We start from the raw sequence: 25,679 nt of genomic DNA, 5'->3' as shown, positions 1-25,679 counted from the left end.
GGAGAAGATTAAAGGCAAAAACCCAGACAGCCCAGGACAGAGAAATGTCATATTAAAAAAAAAAAAAAAAGTCCTGTTGCCCACAGATCTTTTTGATTAACTCCAAAATCACTATGTATTTTGTGATTTTTTTTTTGTCTTGAACTTGCAATATTTTTATTTTCTGAAGGAAAAGGCTACTATAACTGTATTCTGTGAAGAAGTGAACAGATGATTCTATTCTGTTATTCATTAGTGTGTCATGGGATAGTGGAATTGAGTACACCCTCAGTAAGTTCATGGATAACACCAAGCTGAGCAGTGCAGTTGATAAGATAGTAAGGAATGCCATCCAGAGGGACCTGGATAGGCTTTAGAAGTGGGCCCACATGAACCTCATCAAGTTCAACAGGGCCAAGCGCAAGGACCTGCACCTGGGACAGGGCAACCCCTGCTCTCCATACAGACTGGGGGATGAATGGTTTGAGGGCAGCCCTGCAGAGAAGGACCTGGGGATACTCTCAGATGAAAAATTGGACGTGAGCCAGCAGTGCCTGCTTGCAGCCCAGAATGCCAACCGTATCCTGGGTCACATTAAAAGAAGCGTGGCCAGCAAGCTGAGGGAGGTGATTTTTCGATTGAGGGAGGAGTGTAGGTAGCAGTAAGACAAGGGGTAATGGTTTTAAACTGAAAGAGGGTAGATTTAGATTTGATGTTAGGAAGAAATTCTTCACTATGAGTGTGGTGAGGTAGTGGAACAGGTTGTCCAGAGCAGCTGTGGATGCCCCATCCCTGGAAGTGTTCAAGGCCAGGTTGGATGGGGCTTTGGGCAACCTGCTCTAGTAAGAGGTGTCTTTGCTTGTGGCAGGGGGTTGGACTAGGTCATCTTTAAAGGTCCCTTTCAACACAAACCATTCTGTGTTTCTATGATTCTACGGTTTTCTATCATATCCCCTTTTATATTTTTGCCTTTTTAAGGTTAAAGAAGAACCTAATACATGTTTCAGAATTCTCCTGATTACTGACACTCTCTTTACTTTCTATTGAACTCACTTCCCCCTATTCTTCAGAGTCCTCTGTGAGATGAGGTGACTGGTATTGCATTGTAATATTGAAAGAGGGTAGTTTTTTTAAAGTAACTATATATTATTTTTTGTATGTCTGTCCTTATTCCGTCTCCTTTTAATGTAGATATTTTCAGTTCTTCCTTTGCACTGGTTAATAATGTCTTTGTGTGTATTTTAGCAATACTGTTCAGATCTTGAGTTGATATAAATGGTAGAGTATCCTTAATTCTAAGTACTTGAAATTTTTGTCCTTAACTTTGCAAACACCAGACTTGACACAGTGTAATTTATTGACTACAGTAGGTTAGATTTTCTTAATTTTACAGTTCTCTTAGGTTTCTTGATTGTTTCTTGATTTCTTTTGCTGTTCAGCTCTCATAATCTTTGCAGATCATGTTTCAGTCCATTAAGTTCTAGACATAGTGTAGAAGTCTAAGGTGTAAAGCTTGCCACCTGTATTTTTTTCTCCTTTCTGCTGCTTTTTTGTTCAGTGATAAGTTGTATCTTAGCTCATAGTTCCATAGTTTCCATAGTTCCATAGTTCCTTTTTGACAATTGATCAAAAATCTTTTCAAATCTTGAATGGATTGATAGCCAGTTCTCCTTCATCTTCTGTTTCCTAATAAAATTAAAAAATCCAAATCTATTAATGTAATTATTTAGAGAAATTTTGCCATATAATCTCCTATATGTGTTTATCATTAATTATACATAAATTTTCAACCATTTTTTGATCTGTAGTTTCTCTGGTCATTCCTTTGGTTCCTTTATGTACAAAAAAAAAATTTGAAGGTTGTGGTTGGGCTTGCTGTGAGGTGCACAGTGTAGAAAGTGAATGGGAGAGATACAGAAAGTAGTTGAGATAGAGAATAGACTGAATTTTTGTAGTTCAGCGTTTTTCAGAATGCTTAAGTACTCTCATATTGGCTTTGGACAACTGACTGATCTTTAATAATTGAATTCTTCTATCACTGCCATTCTTGGTACTTGTGTCTGTGAATTAATCTATATTCACACCAAAAAAAAAAAAAAAAAAGCCCAGACAGTTGGCCTCCATCCCCAAATAAAAATAAAATAACCACTAAAAAACTACCCGACGTTTGAAGGTAACTAGTTGTATTTTCTCTGCAATTTACTTATCTGCTGGCACAGTTTCCTCTGCTGGTCCCACAGCTTATTCTTTAAGTTTCCTACATCTAATACTTAAGTATTTTTGGGTTTGCTAATTTTATATACTTTCTTAAGGAATCTCTTTGTAACTGCCCATTTATGCTGACTTCATTAGGATTAAGATTTAAATTTCTGAAGGATTACTGGTGGCTATGTCTCCACTTTTCTAGAAATTATCAATTAACTATTAGTCTTCTGATTTGCCTTTTATAAAAATTTGTAAACTAATGTACTTTTAGGCTATTGTATGTAGAGTGCAGTATTTATGACAATTATTTTCCCTTAATTTTGAAACACTGTTGGTGCACTTCAGTTGTTAGACTTGTATCAAGAAAGGAAATAAATACAATAGGAAATACTGATTTATTTTTCAGTTCTGAAGATCAGTTTTATCATGAGTGGACGCTATCGTGATACAGTCTCCCACAACTGGGTCATCTTAGCTGAAAGTAATCTATATAACTCTTGCAAATAAGTAATACAGTAATAATTAGTTTATAATGGAGCTGTAATGCGACGCATGTCACAATGAAATATTTCCTATTAGTACATGTCAAGTACCAGAGTCCTGCTTATAATAAAAATACATAACAAAGAAGTGTTTCCTGTTGTGAAGAATTCCAAAATGCACCAAGGTCCAATGATGCCTAATTTATTTCTAGCAATCGTTATTTTAATTGCTGAACAAAAGGAATATTTTTCTGAATTTGAATTGATTTAATGGTTTTGAAAATCCTTCCTCTGAAGGAGGTTACTTTTGTATACAGTAGTGTTTCAACAATAAATCCAGATGAGGATCCTCAAGCTCTGGAAATAAAACTAGTTCTTGATGTAGCTGTTTTCTTCTGTTTTCACAAGGAATTAAAGAAGATCATTACAGTAACAAGTTATTTGAGAGACACCTAGATTGTGGCTTTTGGGGGGAGATGTTAGAAACCAAAACAACGTGTTTGTGTGAAGCAAACAACAGTTTGCTATCAGTATTATGCATAGATTTGACAAATTGTAGATAAAAGTTTGATTTATTGCCTTATTTTTGTATTGCACATTTGCTGTTTCAAGCTTGTCAGTATTACAGGAGTTTGTTTTTGTACTTGCAAGCTTGCAGTAAGCTTGTCATATACTTTCTTCCTCTCTGTGTTATCATGTATATTGCTACTTAGAAAGGTGTTAAGGAGCTGGAGTTGTGGGTTCCTCTGGGGAGAAAAAACCCTAAAAATGTAAAAACAAGTTATGGAGAAGATGTTTTGTAATGAAATTAGAGCATCCTTAGGAAAAAAAAAACACTGGGTAATCTGAGTGATATGCTTGATATGCTTTTATTTTAACTGACTTACTTCCCAAAGAAAATGTGTTTAACTGAGGAAGAATTAATTTGAATAAGTAGAATGAAGTTTCTTGATTATTCTGTAATAGTTTCATTATACTGAATGATGAGCACATGTATCTGTACATAAGTATTCGTTGATGTGATAAGAGCCCTCAGCAATCTTTGCCTATACCCATTTTAACTTAGAATGTAGTATTAACTGTTAGGAGGCTGCTGAAAGTGATTTTCATAATCCTTCCTGAAAATTTATTGTCCCTTGGTATTAATTATATTTTGGCTATCAAGTTTTCAAATACATCCTGTCCTTTACAGTTAGCATGTCTTCTCAGCATGTATTGTCTAATAAAACTTTTTATATTTACAGAGCATGGTGAGTATGATCCACAAACTGTAAGACCAGGAAGCAGATACAGTCATGTGCAAGAAGTACAAGAGCGACTTAATTTCTTACGGTTAGTTTTGACTTGATTGTTTGTTTTTTCTACTTCTGTAGAAATACCTTAAATACTTGAAAGAAAAAAGTCATGCTAGCTGCTTTTCTTGTTTAGCTTTAAGCTGTTGTATTAACTTCTTTCAAAACTCAGATGCAAAAATGCACCAAGTGGGTGGGTTTTGTTTGTTTTTTTTTTTGTTCTTCCAGAAAGTATCTATGCTAGTATAGGAATAATCAGTTGAAGTTCATTAGCATCTTTGTAATCCATAACTGTGATTCTGCCCTAAGATATCTATGGGTTTTTTCTGTCTGTGTGCAGAACCCTACTGACTTGAATACAATATGCATGAGGATACAGCTACACGCGTATTAGGATAACGTAGCTGAAATTTTGAAATACTCCAAGATATGCCCACGTGTCCTTACTTGTAGTACCATGCCAAATCTAAGTCCACGTTCATAAATAGATATGTACTGGTGTCATACACTGGTAGTAGGTTGTCAGCCTTAGAAAGAGGTTGGGAAAGAAAAAAAAAAAACGGGATGACTTTTTAATACTAGCTGTTTGAATAAAATAAAAAAGCAAAGGATCTCTGCTCACGACAGAGCTGCAGTATGTTGATGCTATTCAGGTTCACACACAGCTTTTTCTTGCTTGGTTTTAACTTTTTTTAGACTAGTAAAAATATTTTTAAGAACTTTCATTATCCTTCGTTTTCCTTGAAACATTCTTAGTGTTAACCTTCATAATTAAAGTTTTTAATAGTTCTTTCATAATAATTTACCACAAGTCAAAAATTTACAACTAGATTTTTTTCTTTTTATTTTTGACTTACACTTCTATTCTATAAAATCAATCCCTTATTTTGTGGTCTTGCTAAAGCATAATTGTGAATGACTGCAGAAGTGATTTAATCTCTTATGTTGTGACCTGACTTCAAAATGAATTGTTTACCTTAGGAGATGCGCATTTATATATATTATGTATACAGTGCTTGGTATTTTAGTGTAACACATCTTTTGCCTAATTTTATTTCTTTCTTGTTTGAAATATAATGTTCTGACAGCTGCAAACTTTTACCAGGAAATCATGGGGCTAACTATGAGAGGACTGATGATGTAAATACAGTTTTCAGGATTGTACTTAGATGATTGTGTGTGTTTGTGGGTGTGTGTATATATACATATATAAAATGCATATTCAACTTTTTGCTTGTATTTCTTGCTGAATTGTAACAGTAGATGTCAACTAGACAGTGCTGTTAATTGTCTCTTTGTTTTGCTCAAGATTTTTATTGAAGGATGGTCAGCTGTGGCTGTGTGCCCCTCAGGCGAAGCAAATATGGAAGTGTTTAGCTGAAAATGCGGTTTATCTTTGTGATCGCGAAGCCTGTTTTAAATGGTATTCCAAACTAATGGGGGATGAACCAGACTTAGACCCTGACATTAATAAGGACTTCTTTGAAAATAATGTGCTTCAGCTGGATCCTTCCCTATTAACAGAAAATGGAATGAAATGTTTTGAACGTTTCTTCAAAGCTGTGAACTGTCGAGAAGGGAAGCTAGTAGCAAAGAGACGAGCCTATATGATGGATGATCTGGAATTAATAGGATTAGACTACCTTTGGAGGGTAAGTTAATGGGAGGAAATAGCTGAAAGGTTAACTATTAAGTCCTTCTCAATCTTTTTCTTTAAATATTTTAAGAATGTGTAATTTATTACTTATAGACTAGAATTAGAAAAAGCTTCCTTTTCTATTTAAGTACATAGGCATTGACTCCGCTGTCTTTCCAGCAGGTAAGTTGGTAGTTTTGCAGACTGGTCTGTGGACTTGAGAATTTAATGGGAATTTATTTGAAACATCAAGTATATTTATGTGTGCATATGAGAATAAAAATTTGTCTGTATTGTTTAGGAAGAATCATTCATAGTGTATCGTCTGTAGGTCTTTCTCTCTCCCTGTGTACACACACAATTCATTTTATGGACTTCATAAGCTTACTCATGTTATTCCTTCCAGTATGGTAAACTGGAGTGATTCCAGATTAGACCAAGTGATGACTGGTTTGATTCTTCTTGTATCCACAGCCTTTAGCCTAAACGTGGTTATAGCTTTTCAATGGAAGCATTATAGCTTCTTTGTAAAAGCATTCTGAAGCTTGCCAAATCCAGTAGTGAAAAACATCAGTATCCAATTTAATACTTTAGTTTTTCAGTCTTTCTAGTTTTGAAGAGCTGCGTAGAACCCACAGTAGCACTCTGTGGCATGGTTGTTGTGACTTTTTTCGACAACATGCTGTGTGTAAAGCAGGAGTCTTCAGTAGTTTTGGTTGTGGCTTGTTGAAGGGGTAGGTGTTTTAATCATCATGGTAACAGTTAAAACCAAAGTAGATTGGGAGTTTTATACAAGTAAGTTTTCACGCAGTGGTTGAGTACAAAGTGCCCACGTAATGCTAGACACAATGCTAGTGTATGTTAGTTGTGGGAATCGACTTAATTGGATTTGCCCTGCCGTTTGGCAGCATGACAACTCGTGACATATCAGCCCAGTATCCTGCAGAGGTTGCCTGTAGGGTCTGCTTTCAGTGTCCATGAAGATGTGGTAGATATTAATGGAAATCTAGATTATCAGAAAAATAACTCATTCCCCTATACCTCTCCCACCCAGCCCTGGTCATTTAAAATACTTGAAAATTCTGGTTTTAGATCTTTAATATGGATTGTTTAAGCATCTCAAAGGTACATGTTTTATAATGCTGTTCTTAATATCGTAGTTCAAATGCCCAGATACCCTAAAGAAATACTAACACAGAGTTTGCAAGTTTGGTATGTCTAGCTCGTTCAAGAATACAATCAAGAATGCATTCAAGAATACAGTCAAATATATGTTACTTGAAGACAGACTTGAATGCTAATATTTTAACAAATTGTCTTATTTTCTTACATAAAAATGGAAACGTAATGTGAAGGTGAATATATAAACTCTATTTTCATTCCGTTTATAAAACATCAGCTTTTTTCTAGCTCTAAACTGCCTTTAAATACTTAATTTTTAATTGTGACTCTTACACAATTAACTAGTATAATTTGTATTGGTTGTATGTAACTGAGCATTTTTGCTACTTCCACCTTATAAATTAGACTTATTATTGTGCCAAGATACTTGCATGTAGTTGTTTTTAAATTTTATACCATAAAGTTATAACGCGTTCTAATACATTTTTTGTTTGTTTTTTAATTACACAAGGTTGTGATTCAGGGAAATGATGACATCGCAAACAGAGCAATAGATCTTCTTAAAGAGATCTATACTAATCTTGGCCCAAGGTTACAAGTTAATCAGGTAAAAATAACAAATTATAATGTGATAGAAAAACAGTAGTAAAATTCAGTTCAGTGTTATTTTGATACTTGAAAGCATTGAAATTGGGGGTGGTTTCCTTGTTAAAGAGTATACTTCTGAGTCCAGCTGTCAGATGTGGAATTAAGAGTATTTTCTGATATGTATGGGCTGAGCCCTCATAAATCTTTTGCATTCAGTTGATCTGTTGTATTTGCTCTTTCTACTCGCAAAACAGCTCATATCATATACTTAAGAAAACCGTCTGTTGAACTTGCAGTTGTGGTACTTGCACCAGTATGGCTGGATCTGTTGAGTGTTGTCACAAGCTAATGTAATATTTTTTGTCTTGTCCCTTATAAAGGATCACAGTGTTCTGTATAATTGTCAGGCTGAACTCTAGCAAATCAGATATTTTCTCCCTACATTAATTTTTGCAGGGAGATGCACTTTAGTGAATAGAGAGAGCAGATAATGAGTTTCTGAAAGGTCAGGGGAAGTAAACTGTTGGGATTTCTGAAATTTGGGGGTGGAATATTGTCCTCCAGACAATCTCCAGTTGATATCTTGCCAGTTTTATTTCTTAAGACTCTCATTTTCTTAGTTATTTAAAAAAATATATATATTTTTATAGACTTCCAAACTGCCAGTTTGGTAGATAGATCACAGCTGCAGTAGGTGGTACACTTACAGCCGTGCAAGCTACATCTTGCTGTTGTGGCTGGACTCAGTAAGCATGCATAGATCTGTTTTGCAAGTGGTTACATCTGACACTTCCAGGAAGTGTTAGATTTGCTTAACATACGTGCAAGTATTGGGCTTCAGTGTGCTGGTAGTTCCTCTGCTTCTGAGTTACTATCAAGAAAAGTGGCTAGTGGGTTGGGTATCTTGCCATAGAATAAAGACCACCTGGTTCCACCCCCCTGCCGTGGGCAGGGACACCTCCCATCAGACCAGGTTGCCCAACGCCCCATCCAGCCTGGCCTCGAGCACTTTCAGGGATGGGGCATTCCTTCTATCTGATCTAAATCTACCCTCTTTCTGTTTAAAGCCATTACCCCTTGTCCTATCACTACACTCCCTGACCCAAGAGTCCCTCCTCAGCTTTCCTGTAGGTCCCCTTTAGGTACTGGAAGTGTACTATAAGTCTCCCTGGAGCCTTCTCTTCTCTGGACTGAACAACCTCAGCTCCCTCAGCCTGTCTTCGTAGGAGAGGTGCTCCAGACTTTTGATCATCCTCGTGGTCCTCCTGTAGCTATGACTTAATATTGTCTGCAGTGGAAGCATTTTCTTATACCTGGAGACTTCAGACCTTTTACGATGATACTATAGGTTGTATGTCAGTCTAGGTCAGGCACAAGGTGATGCTAGGAATCAGGCAGAAGGAAGAGATGTGCTGCAGCTGCCGCTATACTTACTGTAGCTTGAAGTCCATTTATGCAGAAAAATAGGCTGTTTGGAACTAGGTTGCGAGATTTAAAAAATAAATAAAAATCTGGTGTTCTCTAGCGCTGTGTTCACTCTTAGTGTAAAGAAAGTTAATCTATCCTGGATTGTCAGCTTGGGATTCTTTAATTAAGTCTGAGTTACTGAATAAGAGGAAGTCCAATTCAGAATTCTCTGTGCAAGCTTCCACTTTTTCTATTGAGGTGCAGGTTTATGCTCTATAGTTACAGCTACTGATGACCTGTGCAAGGTTTTTGAAGTGCATGCTGAATTAGAGCTCATTTGCTATGCAAGCTTATTCTAACACGGAATAAAACTGTTTTATAGAGCAACTTACCTGTTTTTTATTTCTACCATTTGATTATGAATGTTGTTATTTAGCATTTGTTGTAAATACGCCAATTTTTTAATGTAAATAGGTAGTGATTCATGAAGACTTCATTCAGTCCTGTTTTGATCGTCTCAAAGCCTCCTATGATACATTATGTGTGTTGGATGGAGATAAAGACAGTATTAATTGTGCAAGACAAGAAGCAATACGAATGGTCAGAGTGTTGACTGTTTTAAGAGAGTATATAAATGAATGTGACAGTGATTACCATGAAGAGAGAACTATCCTACCTATGTCAAGGTATGTGTGAAAATGCACCGTTACGATTTTAATTTCTGTTAACTAAAGTATTATTAACATCCTGGATTTCATATTGTGAAGGGTTTCTGTTCATAGATTGTATTTATGGAATTTCAAAATTCTGTTTTCCCTGTATCTGTCTTATCCCTGTATTCTCTGATGTGTAGTTTTAACATTTTTTTTGAAGGAACAGGCATTCTGCTGTACACGAAAGGGAGAAGACACCTGAGAATAACCTTGTTTCTGGTCTTTTGCTCTAGAACGGGCACTGTGTACCTTGTGGCTAGGTTATTTTGGATGTATTTCCTTTTTTTCAAATAGTTACTTAAAAGTAATACCATTCTTTACATTAGCATGGGCAAATCCTCTTTGTTTTTCATAGTCCTTTCATACTAAAAAACACGTTGCCAATGTGTGTCTTATTCCTCAGGAGTTGTTTAGAGATGCTGATCTTACTTGGCAAGCTTAAATTTAGTACTATCTCTAAATGAAATATTCTTTACGTTCCCCATAAAAAGGGGAAGAGGAGAAATGACACTTCAAAGTGCATTTATTTTCTGTATACCTTCACTCTTCTGTTTGTAATGTTAAGCCTTGGGTAAAAACTTCAATTCTAGCTGCTCCTTCTTTAACTCTGTCTTCAGTACAAAGAAAAGGGAAGCACTTAAATCCAATGTTGTGTAGATTTTTTCATAAAGAAAATAATTTATCTCATCAGAGAGGAAAGCAGAAGAGAAGAAAACTATCTGTTGCAGTGTTAGTAGCTGCTACATGTGGGGAGAAATTCCCAAAAAGAGATAAGGAATATACTGAGTATATGGATTTATGATGCAGTTAATGTATATTTTTAGTAATGACTGGGGGTTGCTGCCCCCTTCTTATATTAAATGCACTCTTTGTCCAGAAAACTGAGGAGTTTCTGTTTCTTCATGATGTGGCAGTAATTGTAGTGCTCCTACAGCATTTTTATTCTATATATCGATTGCAAGTGCATCTTGTTTATGTGGGCACTTAGTTATTTGGACTTTCTCACGGGTGCTGTTAGCAAGAAGCTTTTATGAGGATTTTTTGCCTTGTTTTGTTGTATGGGATTAGTTTGTTGGGGTTATCTAGGCACACCTTTCCTAGTAGGTGCCCTGCCAATGTGCAAAGTGTAGTCACTGCTAGTGTGAAAATGTTTCTTCCTTTTTTTTTTTTTTTTACTTTGTTTTAATTTTCAATAGCATTGGGATTGTAAAAGTGGAATTCTAATATAAAACTTTTAGCAGCTTTTGACAGAAGGCATTGGTGACCTGATGGCTTTTTCTTATCATGGTATATTTTTAAACTGTGTTATGTTACTAAAAGAGCAAAACATAGTTGCCAGTTTGATTGAGCTTTATTTCCTTTTGATCAGAAAATTACAAGCAAGAGAAATGATCTAAAACTTTATAAAAGACTTCTTACGGTTCTGTTAGTGTTTATAACCTGACTGTAAAGTTGACTGTTTTAATGCAGTTGTGCAGCTCTTGAAACTTACTGTGTATGTTTAGTTTACATGATTGCTGGTGCCTTCACAAAATAATCTTATGCTGGAGTATACCACCATATGTAAAGATTTGATGAAATACAAAATAACAGCAGGAAAAATTAACGTATTTCATGAGGGCAAAAGAAACTTTATCTGGTTTGTTTATTTTCAGAGCTTTCCGTGGTAAACATATCACACTGGTAGTTCGTTTTCCAAATCAAGGCCGACAGGTAGAAGATTTGGATATTTGGTCTCACACAAATGACACAATTGGCCAAGTACGACGTTGTATTCTCAATCGTATTAAAGCCAACAGTGCACACACAAAAGTAGAACTGTTCATTGGTGGTGAGCTAGTGGATCCTGCAGATGATAGAAAATTAATTGGCCAATTGAATCTCAAAGATAAAACGGTAAGTGTTGCACATTGATTATTTATTTTGCTTGTCTTTTGTAAATACTTAAAAATACCAGTAATGGAGATCACTTATTCTTTTGAAGCAGTTCCCTTCCTCCTTGTAATGTGCCACTAACATTCTATCAGATGTTTATTTAGTAAAGAATCTTCATTTTTGTGTAATCTTAATAAAACTGTGATTATGTTTTGCAGCTAATTACAGCTAAGCTCACACAGATAAATTCTAATATGCCTTCAAGTCCTGATAGTTCTTCTGACTCTTCAACTGGTTCTCCGGGCAACCATGGCAATCACTACAGTGATGGTCCAAACCCAGAGGTTGAAAGCTGTTTGCCTGGAGTGGTAAGCATGTACTGAAATGATAGTTCAGAAACATTTCTCCTATACTTTGTCTTTAACCAATTATTTTTTATGTGTTTTTCTGTTTGTTTTTAATTTGCTTGTTTCAAGATCATGTCACTGCATCCTCGATACATTTCTTTCCTTTGGCAAGTTGCAGACTTGGGCAGTAGCCTAAATATGCCACCTCTTAGAGATGGAGCACGTGTTCTTATGAAGCTCATGCCACCAGGTAAAACTGAATTTCATCCTGTTTTGTCTTGGTGACTATATTTCTCACTTGTTACATAAAAATGTAATCAGGGAAATGTTTTTGCTTCCTGCTAATTTATTGGTATTGTAATTCATGACTGTTACACTAATTAGGGTTGTAAGTGTACTTGCCAAATCAGTTATTTCTTGCCTGTCATATAAATGTACATAGTTTGTAATTGATGCTGGGATTCAGTCCCACAGTGCAGTTCGGTGCAGTGAAAATAAAGAGAAGCGTATTTTGGAGTGATTTTGTGGCACTATTTTAGCAGGATCGTGTTTGTACTGACAGAAATATACAATGCACAACACTTAATAGTCTGATGTCTGTCAGTCACATTGGTAATTGTGAATGGTATTGGGTTGTTCTGAAGTAGCTGTATTACAAAATGTTTATACATTGTGTTTTTATTGCAGATAACACTACGGTTGAGAAACTAAGAGCTATTTGTTTAGATCATGCAAAACTTGGGGAAAGCAGCCTTAGTCCATCCCTTGACTCTCTATTCTTTGGTCCTTCTGCCTCACAAGTGCTATATCTAACAGAGGTTTGTGATGCTTTGCCTTTTCTTTGAAAAATAAAAATCTTCAACTCTTTTTTTTTTTTTTTTACAGTCTTTTCTGTAACGTTGTGGAAACCTAAGATCATACACTGTTTAGTAATGAGCAATACCTAATAGTTTACTGGAGTAAACTGGTGCATGGCCAGTACTGTCAAAGCATTGTTTAAGAAGTACATCTTAAGAAGCATAGTCTCATGTTTTAATCATCCATATTCGAGCTAGTGCTCCTCTATTAACTCTTCGTGTTTCGTTCTGCAGGTAGTTTATGCCTTGTTAATGCCTGCCAGTGCCCCTCTGGGAGAAGATGCCAGTGACTTCCAATACAACTTCTTAAAAAGTGGTGGTTTACCTCTTGTATTGAGCATGCTGACTAGAAATAACTTCCTGCCAAATGCAGATATGGAAACTCGGAGGGGTGCTTACCTTAATGCTCTAAAAATAGCCAAGTTACTGCTAACAGCAATTGGATATGGCCATGTTCGAGCTGTGGCAGAAGCTTGTCAGCCGGTTGTGGAAGGCACAAGTACAGTTTCACCGGTAATATAAATCTTCCTTGATGCAAATAGCAACGTACTGTGAATTTGTATTTTCTGACGTGACATCTGTCTGTACTCTCCGTTGACAGTCTCTTAAAGCAGGTTGCATGTCAAGAACTCAGAGTACTTTCAGATAAAGTTGTGTGAGAAATCTAAAAAATAGAGAAATCCTGTTTCTTTCTGACTGTAGAAAGTCAGGTGTGAGTTCCACCTGGCTTTATATGTGTTTTTCAGAAGTTCGCATGGTTGTCAGTACAGGTAACTTCGAGTTTTGACGTACATCTGTCCCACAGATGTGAACTCGGATTCTTTTGGTCTGCTGAGTGTTTAGAAGGGCTTGTTGCTTCCTTTTCAGATCACCTCTATTACATGTCTAAAGTAATAGATTTTGTGCTTGTTCAACATGTTAGCTTTTCTACATCCGAACAAATATGGTGTAGGTCAATATTTTATTTCTGTCCTCTAATAGTAGACCCCTGGCATAGAGCCCAAAGCTTAAAATTTGCTGCAGTCCTTCTTGGACAGTTGCTTTCATGTATTCCACCTTCCTTTTTTCTTCGAAGTTCTTTCCCAAGTAGTTGCTTCCAAGCAACTTTTCCTTCCAAGATCTTACCTACTATTACCAAACCCTTCCGAGTACCTTTGTTTTCATATCTTTTTTTTTTCCCCATGTAAAAATAAAATACTTTCTTACAGGTAAACCAGGCTACGCATGACCAGGCAGTGGTGCTACAAAATGCCCTACAAAACATTCCTAACCCAACTTCAGAATGCATGCTAAGAAATGTAGCAATACGTCTTGCACAGCAAATATCTGATGAGGTTAGTAAATTCCTTTGTGTATCTTTTTTTTTCCAGGAGTATCATTTTTTTTTTTTTAAGTATTATTAAATTTATAAATTTGTAACAAATGGAATTTCCTCCTTCAATGTCATGAAATGTTTTAAGTAATGTTTGTATAGGGTTAATAAGCTGTTAACTAATTAAAAGCATTTCATGAATTGTTTCCATATGGAATTACGGAATTCCGAGTCCAATAGCATGAAGAGACTTAAGTGAGCTGGGTCTCACACAAGCTCTTTAATGGTTTGTGAATAATTATTGAACTTTTATCAGAACTTTGGAAACTCAGTGTAATAGATTTAAAGAAGCTAGTGGCGTTGAGGTTTGTTTGTTTACAAAAATATTTTTGTGTTTTCTTCTTCTTCTCTTGGTTTTCTTTTACGTTTTGGGTTCTAAGTAATATTCTCTTCTTGAAAAGAAACACTGAAAACAGGAGGAAATTTTAAATATTGAGCATGATTTTAAATAGTAGAACATAAGTCTAAAATCCTTACCAGTGTATCTTTATATACTGAAACCACTTTAATGATGGAAGTGGAAAAATGAATTGTGGAGATGGGTAAGGTTAAACAGTGTGCTTTGCAAATACAGTACTCTATTTGCATGGTACTATATGGTGTGACCAACCACATTTGGATTTGGTATTGAGTCATATTAGTGAAAACATTAGTTAATTCTGCTGAATTGTGAAGGTGAAGCTAAAATCAGATTTTCTGCAGCTTACTCTGTCAACTTGAATTGAGATCTCTCTGTTTCCAGTGTGGAAGCAGTGAATGTTATTGTTCGATACTGTACAGAATCTCTGCAAAGCTATCTCCAGAACATTTCTGAGATACCTAAATAAAAGCAGTCATATTATCATCTTAATGCTGAAGAGTAGACAACAACTCTTTTATGAACAAAGAGAATTGTCTGAAGAAAGAACAATGTACTAAACTGCAGGTCTGAATCATCTGTCTTCCATTAGTGGTGGTATTGCACCTATAGGTGATTTTATATGTAAAATCAGCCAGTTAAACTCTGATTTAATTAACTTTCTTCCACAGAAGAAGATTCTTTTGAGATGAGGTATGAATAAATGGTCCTCCATTTAAAATGGTACATTTTGGAGGACTTCTAATAAATACATAATTACATTTTTTTCTTTCAACAGGCCCATCAAAGCAGCAAAATCTGAATATCTTTTACAGGTGGCTAATCAGTGTTGCTGTTTTTGTCTCTTTTCTGAAATTATCAAAACCACTCTAGATCTAGATTTCACATATGTTCTAGTTTGTTCTTCGAACAATTTTTTTTCCTTTGCTTTTTTGATGGTCAAAGACTCTTCCCTCCTGACCTCACAATCAAAAAAATAGAAATGTAAAAAAAAAAAAAAAAAAAAAAAAAAATGCCATGGTTTCTGTAGGCCAGGCAGAGGACTACAGCAGAGAGAGAAATCTCACCTTTTTAAAAAAAGGCTTTGGTGCTTCATGATTTTAAAACTATGATGATATTAAATTTGAGAATGTTCTTTCTTTGACAAATTTTTCTTGTAATGCTGCTACTGTAAGATTTCTTTGCTTGTGACAGAGGTGAAATACCTATTTTCTTCTAGCTACTGTTCATGTTTAAAAGCAAGAATGCACACTGTTCAGGTCTTCTGATGAGGTTGGCTTATTTGTTAAGCTTCTAGAGTCTCGTTATTAAATGTGACCATTAGAAAAATGAAATTTGAAATTTTTGAGAACTGCCTACCATCTGTTTTTAAAGATTGCCCAATCTTTTGACAGTTCTACTTTCAGTATGGACTTCAGTCAATGCAAACTATAAATAAAGGCAGTAGTGCTTTGGCATTAATTTTGGTGTTGAAATGTGCCATGGCTTCAGTACATCAGTAGAAACTACTGGATGTTAACTCAGACCACATCCAAAATACCAGAGTAGTTTTACATTCATAAAATGTGTGATCTGTGTTCTTACTCATTTTAAACCCTGTATAATTTGAATTCAGAAGAATCGCTTTATATATTAATGAGGCACGTGATAGGCTTTAGTTAGTCTACCTGTCAGCTAGTGCGGTAATTAATATCATAGCAAGGGCCGAATCCTAAAATAACTTAAACTTGTTACATTACTTTACAGGCCTGCTGCCTTCCAGATGCATGCTTGTTTTTGTTTTCAACTCAAGGAATTTTTAGCACTGAAGTAAAAAAACAAAAAATGAAATGTGTTCCAGTCATCGCTGAAGTAGCCAATAGCTTATTCTCAGAATCTAGACTTAAACTGGTAGCTTCTGCTAGTTAGTTATTTATCAAAAATATTCATTTGTAGCATTATGATTTAAGATTGTGATGCATCTAAAATACGTGCTACATTATACCAACAAAAAAATAAAATATTAACTAAGTGAAGTACAAATGCTTTTACCTAGAAAATCTTTTTTCATATTTAAGGAAAAAATCAGAATGTTATAAATTTTTTAATTTTAAACTTTCTATAAAGTTCTTTATTTAGAGAAAGTAGAATCCATGGTAACATTATCTGTAACTGCTTTTTTATGTTACTTATGATTTTGTTTACTTTGGCTTATTTCTGTTTTTTTGTGTGTGGTTTTTTTCAGGCTTCAAAATACATACCTGATATCTGCGTTATTAGAGCAGTACAAAAAATTGTCTGGGCGTCAGGTTGTGGGTCAGTTCAGCTGGTGTTCAGCTCTAATGAGGAAATCAGTAAAATTTATGAAAAGGTAAGAAACTCTTTTCATTGTGGCTTGATTCTAGTGACAGCTCAAAAATGCATCTGTTTGTAAATTGCTGTGACATGTTTCCAGTATGCTTATGTTCCATACCTAAATAAGCAACACTCATTTTTCTAGTCTTCAAATTTAAAAGGTCTGTTGTACAAAAGTTGATTTAAAGCATATATGCAGTCTGTAACAAGAAATTGACACTGAAGCACTGGTAAAACTATGTAAATGCTAATTACATTTTTTTTCATTTCATTATGTAGGTAGGTAAACCATGGTTTCACACATGGTTTACATAAATAGTTTGGAGTTGGGATGTTTCATGACGTTATCACATGTTGTGTTTAACCAGTGTTGCTTATAGTTATGAGAAATGTTAAACTATTTTGAGAGTAATTTAATTTTTTGTTGCTGTTCTCTGAACATCTTGCTTGTCTTACAAAATCAAATTTACTACTCATTAATACTTTACTGAGAGTAAAAGGGAAAGGAATGTATGGGGGATCTAATTTTTGGCGTTACTAGCGGTTGTATTTAGATGATCTGTTAGAGTACTTGCGCAAAATGCAACCAACACCTTTCAATTTAGCTTATGTAGTGGTATGATAGCATTTGCTTCTGTTGTTACTAGAATGACCATGAAACAAGTTGCCCTCCGCACACACTTTTTATTTTGAGGTGGTAACTTGCATTTAAAATGTGGTTTGATTAATATGACAGTCCAGATGTGCTCTTACATCTGTATGTTTGATGTGTATATTAAGAGCAGTAGAGTAGTGGAGAAAATATACCTGGCCAAAAGTAAATAAAATCATGTACACACTTCTTATCCTTCCAACATGCTGACTTATATTACAACTCTTGGTACAGCTGAGAGTATACGTTATGTTGTAGATTTAAATATGGTAAAGTTTATTTCCTACTTGGGTCAGTGATCAAGTTGCTTGAGGATAATGCAGAAGGATATTGTCTTATTAAGGCTTAATAATACTCTGGTAAGTCATGACTGCTCCTCCTTCACTGACTAACACTATGTTATAGCAGTTGCTTCTGTTAACATTTTGGACATTCTTGTGTCAGATGTGCCTTATTTACTGTGTGATCTTAGAATCAGGTGATGAGGCATTAGAGAAACAGATTAGGTTTCCCTTGATTTCAGTATCTTGCTTTTTTTTTTTTTTACATTTTTTTTTGTGAAAAAGTTACAGTTAAATTTTGTAAAAATATTTTCCAGCAACTGAAGTCTTAAATGAAATTTAACTGTGCATAGGTCTCAGGAAAGGCTTTTTAGAGTTTCATAATACCATTGTTATTGGTCATACTTCAAAGGGGTTTTTTGTAATTGGTTTGTGTTGTGTTTTTTTTCAATTCTTGATGCTTATATGGACGTTTGTAATAAAAGGCAGGTGCATTTGGTTTATGCTAAGCAAAGCGGAAATAAAAATTGAAGGGGAAAATTGGAAAAAAGAGATTGCAGAAGTAATAAGTAGGTGGATTAGAGTACATTTAGTTAACTTTTTCTCTCAATGTTATTTTATCACAGAAATAGATGAATATGATGCAAGAAAAGACACATTAATCTAATACATTGCATTCGTTTACAGAGCAGGAAAAATAACTGCTACAGTAGTTTTATAAAGATTGAATATTTAAGTGACTGGTGGACACTGGCTTATACTGAGAGCAAGCGATTTAAGAAAAATGCTTTCTGTTTCTTAAGTCAACCACTAAACTAGATTTTTTTATTTATTTTTTTAACCCTTAAATCGTAAGAGCACTTTAAGCCTGTGGGGGAGAGATTTATCATTGAATGCTAGATCAAGAAAAAAAAGTGGGCTGAACTTTGTGGAATCGTGAATAAGCAGCACTTCAGACTGGTTATGTCAACTATAACTTCTGAAGAATGTTCTTGAGCGATTTAAGAGTATTCTGAACTTCACTGGTGAATTCAGTTCAACTTTAAAGTCAAGATAAATTATTTTGAGAGCATAGATTTTACAGAATTTCTTCTGACTACTGCCTCAGAAAATATGGAATGGCAGTCCTCGTATTAGTGGATTGAGAAGACTTCATGCAACTTTGTCTGTCAGACTGCCATTTCATTATTAGCTTAGAGAAGGCCCATAACTTTCTGAAGTACTACTCCAAGTCTGTTTATACAGACCAGTCAGCTCCTGTTGTCAGAATATAGAGGAGCACTCTGAGTACAAAATTCACTTTACCTTGCTATTAGATCTGCACCCATGTAGAAATAACTTTTTCTAAACAAGGCATCAGTGTTAAGCAGGCACAGTTCTGAACTTGTTGAAGCATTCTGCTTTTACCTTTGTGTCTTGAGACATCTCAGAATTGCTACATCCTCCCACTGTAGTGGTAGGGACCTTACCAATATTTTAATTGCACAACTAAAACCAGTGTTTCTGGCTGGTCTGAGACATACTTGTCTTCTGCTGCTACTGTTTATGTTTAGTCCTGTCTTTTGTATTGTTATCTTTTCTTTCTGCCTACTTAATCCTTCAACGTATAAAACATACTTTCTTCCTCTGGTTAATGTTGCTAACCTGTAGCCGTGATTACCAGTGAATTAAGATGGAAACCTACTCAGGTTAATTTTCTTCAGAATTTCTTCAAGCTAATTAATTTTGACTTAGATGGAGAAGGGGGCTTGCTTCTATTCGTAAAGCAGTTATTTTGGTTAATAGCCCCCAAATCAACTCATTTAAGTGTTTAATTGAAAGATTAACCTATGCACAGAAGCTATGTTATGTTATGAAACAGCTGAACCAAGTTTCAATTTTGTCAAAATAGTGACGAGCTGAATTAATTCTAGCAGTGCTAAGAAGCTGTTGGTCAAGTTAATTGTGAGATTCAGAGCTTTGTAAAACTGAACTTCTTGATGACTTACACAGTACTACAGCTTTTCTCTGTTTTAGTAGTAACTCTTTTCAAAGCTTTAAACTCCGGGATTCTAAGTAGTGCAGAAAAACATCTTATTAAATAAACAATTGCTGCAACTTCTGCCTACAAACTTTCTGTTTAACTTCTGACTTAAGTTTGTGCTTTCAATCCTCCTTTGAGAATGTCAGTACTGGAAGTTCAAGACATCCTGAGTAGTGCTTTGAATCACATCTGAGTAAAGTGCATAAAATATATGGCATTAATATTCCCTTAGTAAACAAGTTCATGGTTTGGGTTTGTATTTAGTGTGTACACCTGGAAGCTGGTTGGATTTCTCCAGATTTTTTTCCATCCTACGTTGTGCTCTCTTGTTTATTTTCACAGACAAATGCAGGAAACGAACCAGACATGGAAGATGAACAAGTTTGCTGTGAAGCATTGGAGGTGATGACCCTGTGTTTTGCTTTGATTCCAACAGCACTGGATGCACTCAGTAAAGAAAAGGCATGGCAGACGTTTATCATTGATTTACTATTGCACTGTCACAGCAAGTAAGTTTTGTTGGTCTTTTTTGATCACAAGTATTATTTTCCAATTCAAAATGAATAGGTAGCCTAAACACAGAGAAGTGACTTACTTTAATAATTTTTCCTAATTTCCTGTTTAACAATATAAATCTGTAACTTTGATACCTGTCATAAGGTGATAGCGTCCAAACGAGGGCAACAAAGGGCTGGAAAACATGTCCTATGAGGAGAGGCTGAGGACGCTTGGTTTGTCTAGTCTGGAGGAAAGGAGGCTGAGAGGTGACCTTGTTGCTCTCTGCAACTTCCTGAGGAGGGGAAAAGGAGAGGGAGGTGCTGGTCTCTTCTCACTGGTAGCTGATGACAGGGTGCTCAGGAGCGGCACGAAACTACATCAAAGGAGGTTCAAAGTGGACATTGGGTTAAAATTCTTTACTGTGAGGGTGGTCAAACACTGGAACAGGCTTCCTAGAGAGGTGGTTGATGCCCTAAACCTGTCGGTGTTCAAGAGACATTTAAATAAGGACCTTAATTCTAAGTTTTAAGTTTGGGTTAGCCCTGAAGTGGTCAGGCAGTTGGACTCTGTGATCTTTGTAGGTCCCTTCAAACTGAACTGTTATCTTTTATCAGTCCTATCTTCCATGTACTCTTAAGGAGAATATTGTCAAGCCTGACAATGTTCTGCTGGTAGCTTTTGAATAATTAATTTCTATTTTGAATAAAATATTATGTGCTTTAGCTTTTTCCAAAATTTTGAACACTCACTACATCAGAACACAGAAGTGACTTAGATGCAGTAGAACTTTTCAATAAATACTTTCTTTCCGTTATGTACAGACAAGATACAGTCCTGGCAGTTTGAGGAGGTGGAGGAAGTTTAAATTTAATCCTTTGGTTTTTTTGCATCAGAGCGGTAACACTTGTGACTCATCACATGACTTGCAAACATTTATATAAAGCTGTCACATTGGAGCTGTCATGTGGCACAGTGGCAGCATCTTTGTGGAACTAGTCAAGTTGTAGCTCTCTAAGCCTCTCAATACGTTTTACGTGGAGTCAGATTGTGGTACTCATAGGTGACTGGCGTCAGAATTTGAGTACATGTAGGTGAAACTGTGGAGTGTTACAGTGAAAATCCCACAAGCTTTATTAGCACATCTTATTACAGCCTGTGATACAGGATGTTGCATTTTTGTCTGTGAGAAGTTTTATGAAAACATTGGCTCAGCAATCAGATCCCATAAAGAGTTACCAATCATGAAGAACAAAACCGACCCCCACCGTCCCATGGTCCTTCTGCAACTCAGAGCAATGCAGTAGAACTTGCAAAGATCCGAGAATGGTGACAAGGAAGATGAAAGCTCTGAAATAACTTCCATCTGAGGAACAGCTGAATAGCTTGGGGCACTTTGTATTGGAGAAAAGATAAATGGCGGGAGGAGAATACCACAGAGACCTTTAAAATCAGAAGTAGCAAAGAGAATAAATAGGAATAAACAGGGAACAGTGTTTCTTTCCCTTTCATAGTTGTAAAAATTTCTTGAGCGTAACATTTAAGCAATGTAAACCTTCAGAAATGGTTCGAGGGGTTCTTTCATGAATTTGTCCAGTGGGGGCTATAAAATACTACTTTTGGTATTCTTGCTGAACCACAAGCTGCTAGAAGCTGAGAGAACATTCTGGGGAAGTATTACTGCTTGCTTTCCTAAGTGTATACCAGAGACAGTGTCCTAGCCTAGGTGCTTCTTTGCTCTGACCTCATGGTCATTCTTGCGTGTCTTTGAAGCACAGTTAACCATCCATAGGAGAACGCTGGAAGAAATACTTCTGTGCGCTTTCCATAGTCACCCTAAGGGCTGAAAATGACAGCCACACCAAAAAGACAGTAAAATTTAGTTTCTTACATGTTGAGACACTTTCATAGAGAATAACGTTGATTTTTTTTCTCTTCCCACCCAAGCAGAGTTATGTTTCTAGGTTTTACAAGACATGATACTAAGGCGATCTTAAATTTTGAATTTTTAAAACTTACAATAGGTTTTATCTTTTTTTCTTTAAGTTTATCCGTTCCCCACTGCAATATAACTGGTTAGATTAAGTTCTAAGAAGGAAAGTTTATTTTAATGCCAGTCATTTGAATTTTCAGGGGTCCTCTTTTCTTTAATCTTCTGATGATAAATTTTGATCTCATTATAGATGCTTAGCATACTGCTGTAGTAAAAGTGTTTTTACAAGGATTGTTTTGTTTTGTCTTTTAGGCACATCTTATGCTTGATTACAAAGAAATGTAAGGCAACATTTATTTAGGGTTGCAAACTGCTTGTTGAGCTATCCAATATTTGCTGGTAGATGCACAGGTTTGGTGGTTAGTTGGTGATAGTTTCTTTTACTTTGAAATATTTGATTTGTGGAACAGATTTTGTAATAGTAACTCATGTCTAAAATATTACTTGGAGAAACAAAGTGAATAGCCAATGAATAATTGAGGTATTCTTTTTTTCTTTTCTAACATGCAGTTTTAGGAAAATAGCATTAAGCAGTGTGACAGATGAGCACACTTCTTTTTGGACTGTTCTTTTTAGATAGAGAGATTGTATTCAATGCTTTTTATTAAATGATTTTCAGAACTGTTCGTCAGATGGCACAGGAGCAATTCTTTTTAATGGCTACCAGGTGTTGCATGGGACAGAGACCTCTCCTTTTCTTCATTACCCTGCTGTTTACTGTTCTAGGGGTAAGTTGCCAGAGGTAAAGGCTTAAGTACAATGGGATTCTCTGTAAAAGTGGTAAGACAAAATATGTGCAAAAGAATGTAAATTGCTATTAACAAGTCATTAAAATATAAATTCCTTTTGACCTGTAGATAAGCAGCAAAGTCAGTTTCAGTTTGATGGGGGAGTGTGTATTCATTTTTCTGATAAAAATTTCAACAACAAACTTTATATATATATATTCAGTCTTCAGTGAATGTTAACCTTCAAGTAAAAATCATTAGCAGATTAGATACGTACAGATACTGCCTTATTTTACTGGGTCTGGTAGGGCTTTTAAATTCTGCATGCTTGTGGCACTCTTCAACATTTGATCATTTCCCTGTTTCTTCCCAGTGAAATATAGAAGGTGGTGCTAAACGGTTCAGAAACAAATTATTAGCAGCTAAACACAATTGTAAACTCCTAAAAGGTTAAAAATTCTCTTGTTTTTCTTTCATATTTACTGCCAGTTTTACAGAAAACATTAGTGTTGCACTATAAACAGAAGCATGTATGAATTATAAATCATTCATTTTTGGTTTACCTAGAGTACTGCAAGAGAAAGAGCTAAGCATTCTGGAGACTACTTCACTCTCTTAAGACATCTTCTGAACTATGCTTACAACAGTAATATTAATGTACCTAATGCTGAAGTTCTTCTCAATAACGAAATTGACTGGCTGAAAAGGATTAGGGTAAGTTTTAGGATCAATTTATGTCTAATAATCAGCTTTTTTATGCTTTGCTGTGAAGTATAGCGTACATCTAAGCAAAGCGTAACACTATTTCACAGTATCTTAACTTTTTCTTAAATGGCAGGATGAAGTAAAAAGAACAGGGGAAACAGGTGTCGAAGAAACTATCTTAGAGGGTCACCTTGGAGTAACAAAAGAGTTGCTAGCATTCCAGACACCTGAGAAGAAATACCATATTGGTTGTGAAAAAGGAGGTGCTAATCTCATTAAAGTAAGCTTTCTGACCTGTAGTTTCTTGATTGTTACTTCTAAATCAATAAGAGAAGCTTTGTTTCTTGTGGTCAATAAACACAAAAGGTCCCAATTTAACTGTTTGATGAGGGCTTCTTATTGGAGTTCAGTGTTTTCTTTTATATATATATATATACACACACACATATATTTCATTTGTAAGAGTACTTGAGATTCTCATTCTTCAGAATCACCGTGTGAGATGTTGTAAACTTCTTCCAAGACTCAGCAAACATCACACAAGGATAGCGAGCTAGATACAGGATAGCCCTGTATAGAACTACTCTCTTTCACTACCTCTGTATTTTCTTTTTCCACGTGTTCTTAACTAGTGCTGTTAATGTTTTTGGTAGGTTTGAACGAATGCATAACATCTGGCCATCTCTTCAATCAGACATTTTCTTTATATATCTGACATAATACAGCAGCAATGTTTTTTCAGCAGTAACGGATAAAGAGCTTTATATAATACTGATTCGGAAAAAAAAATTTACCAATCAAGAATAATATAGGTTTATTTTTAACTTGGGGAAGGAGGTTCCACTGAACTACTTTAGAGTAGAGTTATTCTGTTCTAAATGTAAAAGCTTGCTAGGTTATCGGTCTCAATTTTAACTCTTATTTTTAAGTACTCCAATTCTTAGTCATTTATGTAATAAATTCTGATCTGTTACAAAGTAGTGTGTATTTTTATGTCAATAAGTGATTTATTTTCTTCTGTCTCTTTCAGGAGTTGATAGATGATTTCATCTTTCCAGCATCCAATGTTTATTTACAATACATGAGAAATGGAGAATTGCCTGCTGAGCAGGCCATACCAGTCTGTAGTTCACCAGCTACTATCAATGCTGGCTTTGAGCTACTAGTTGCACTAGCAGTTGGATGTGTCCGAAATCTCAAACAGATAGTAGACACCTTGACTGAAATGTATTACATAGGTACAGCAATCACTAGTATGTAATATTTTAAACTATTTTCTATTTTTATATATATAATGTATAAGTTTTGTTTGTATTCTCAAGTGAACTAGATATTTTTTTTATGTTGTGGTTTGTAGCTGCTTTTAATGTTGCAAAATCAGGCCATCAAAAGTTAGAAAAGTTTGTTAGTGTAACCTATATTTACTCTTCTTTATTCATTAACGTACTGACTACATTACAAGGTTGCGTATCCGTTACAGCCCCTGTCTCATAGGAAGAGACTCTTCCTACTCTGATCTCTGCCTATCCCCCTTTGTTCCTACCAGCTCCCGAGAACCTCATACTGCCCATCTTCTACATTTGTCTAATTGTTTCAGGCTCTGCCTAACCAACCCCAGCACCTCATCAAATACTTTCTGCCTAGTTTTAATGCCAGTGTCTTAGTTGCTCATCTACTTTGTCATCTTTGTCTGTACACAGACACGGCTCCACTGTTCTGTTCTGCTTTTTAGCACCATACTAATTCTCTGCTTGTCATAGTCCTTTCTCTAACATTTTTGTTTCATTTTTGGCTTTGCCTCAGCACAGCTCTACACTTAAAGAACTTTTTCCTTCTTAGTGGGGAAAGAGATTATAGCAAATGTATGTACAAAAATATAGGCAAGTTAGTGTTTTAAAAGCTTACAGTCATAAAAAATGGGCAAATTTTCGCAGGGATGGCAAAAAGTTTGTAGTTAACACACCATTTTTTATCAGTAAAAAACATATGAAAGATTTTCGTAAAAACGAACAAACAAGACAATATTTTGTGCAACCCTGTATAGGATAGCTAAACTATTTAGGATGTAATAGTAACGGGTAAAACGGGCTGATATTTCACAGAATTTTAAAACTTCTAGAGTTTAGCAAAACTATGAGCAACTAGAAATAGTTGCAACTAGAAACTTCGTTTCCCACTATTTCTAGTTGCAACTTAGCAACTAGAAATAGTGGGAATTGTCCGCTGCCTCTCACA

The 25,679-nt window shown here is 35.6% G+C and overlaps 1 protein-coding gene across 2 annotated transcripts in view; it reads left to right on the top strand.

Annotated features, from left to right (window-relative positions):
* USP9X (ubiquitin specific peptidase 9 X-linked) overlaps positions 1–25,679 on the top strand; it is a 100,474-nt gene that overhangs the window by 52,855 nt on the left and 21,940 nt on the right. The window contains exons 15-30 of one of the 2 annotated variants that reach the window (XM_035542362.2): positions 3,911–3,998; positions 5,268–5,610; positions 7,228–7,323; positions 9,186–9,397; positions 11,080–11,320; positions 11,518–11,667; positions 11,776–11,896; positions 12,334–12,464; positions 12,738–13,016; positions 13,712–13,837; positions 16,458–16,583; positions 19,866–20,032; positions 22,631–22,739; positions 23,307–23,453; positions 23,578–23,724; positions 24,475–24,682. In XM_035542362.2, the coding sequence (XP_035398255.1) occupies positions 3,911–3,998; positions 5,268–5,610; positions 7,228–7,323; positions 9,186–9,397; positions 11,080–11,320; positions 11,518–11,667; positions 11,776–11,896; positions 12,334–12,464; positions 12,738–13,016; positions 13,712–13,837; positions 16,458–16,583; positions 19,866–20,032; positions 22,631–22,739; positions 23,307–23,453; positions 23,578–23,724; positions 24,475–24,682 (2,691 nt within the window). Of the gene's footprint in view, positions 1–3,910; positions 3,999–5,267; positions 5,611–7,227; positions 7,324–9,185; positions 9,398–11,079; positions 11,321–11,517; positions 11,668–11,775; positions 11,897–12,333; positions 12,465–12,737; positions 13,017–13,711; positions 13,838–16,457; positions 16,584–19,865; positions 20,033–22,630; positions 22,740–23,306; positions 23,454–23,577; positions 23,725–24,474; positions 24,698–25,679 lie in introns of both variants that reach the window. The other variant, XM_035542361.2, reaches the window with a different exon arrangement.

Source organism: Cygnus atratus, chromosome 1 (assembly GCF_013377495.2).
Source record: "Cygnus atratus isolate AKBS03 ecotype Queensland, Australia chromosome 1, CAtr_DNAZoo_HiC_assembly, whole genome shotgun sequence".
Lineage (NCBI taxonomy): Eukaryota > Metazoa > Chordata > Aves > Anseriformes > Anatidae > Cygnus > Cygnus atratus.
This window is presented reverse-complemented; position numbering and strand designations above follow the sequence as displayed.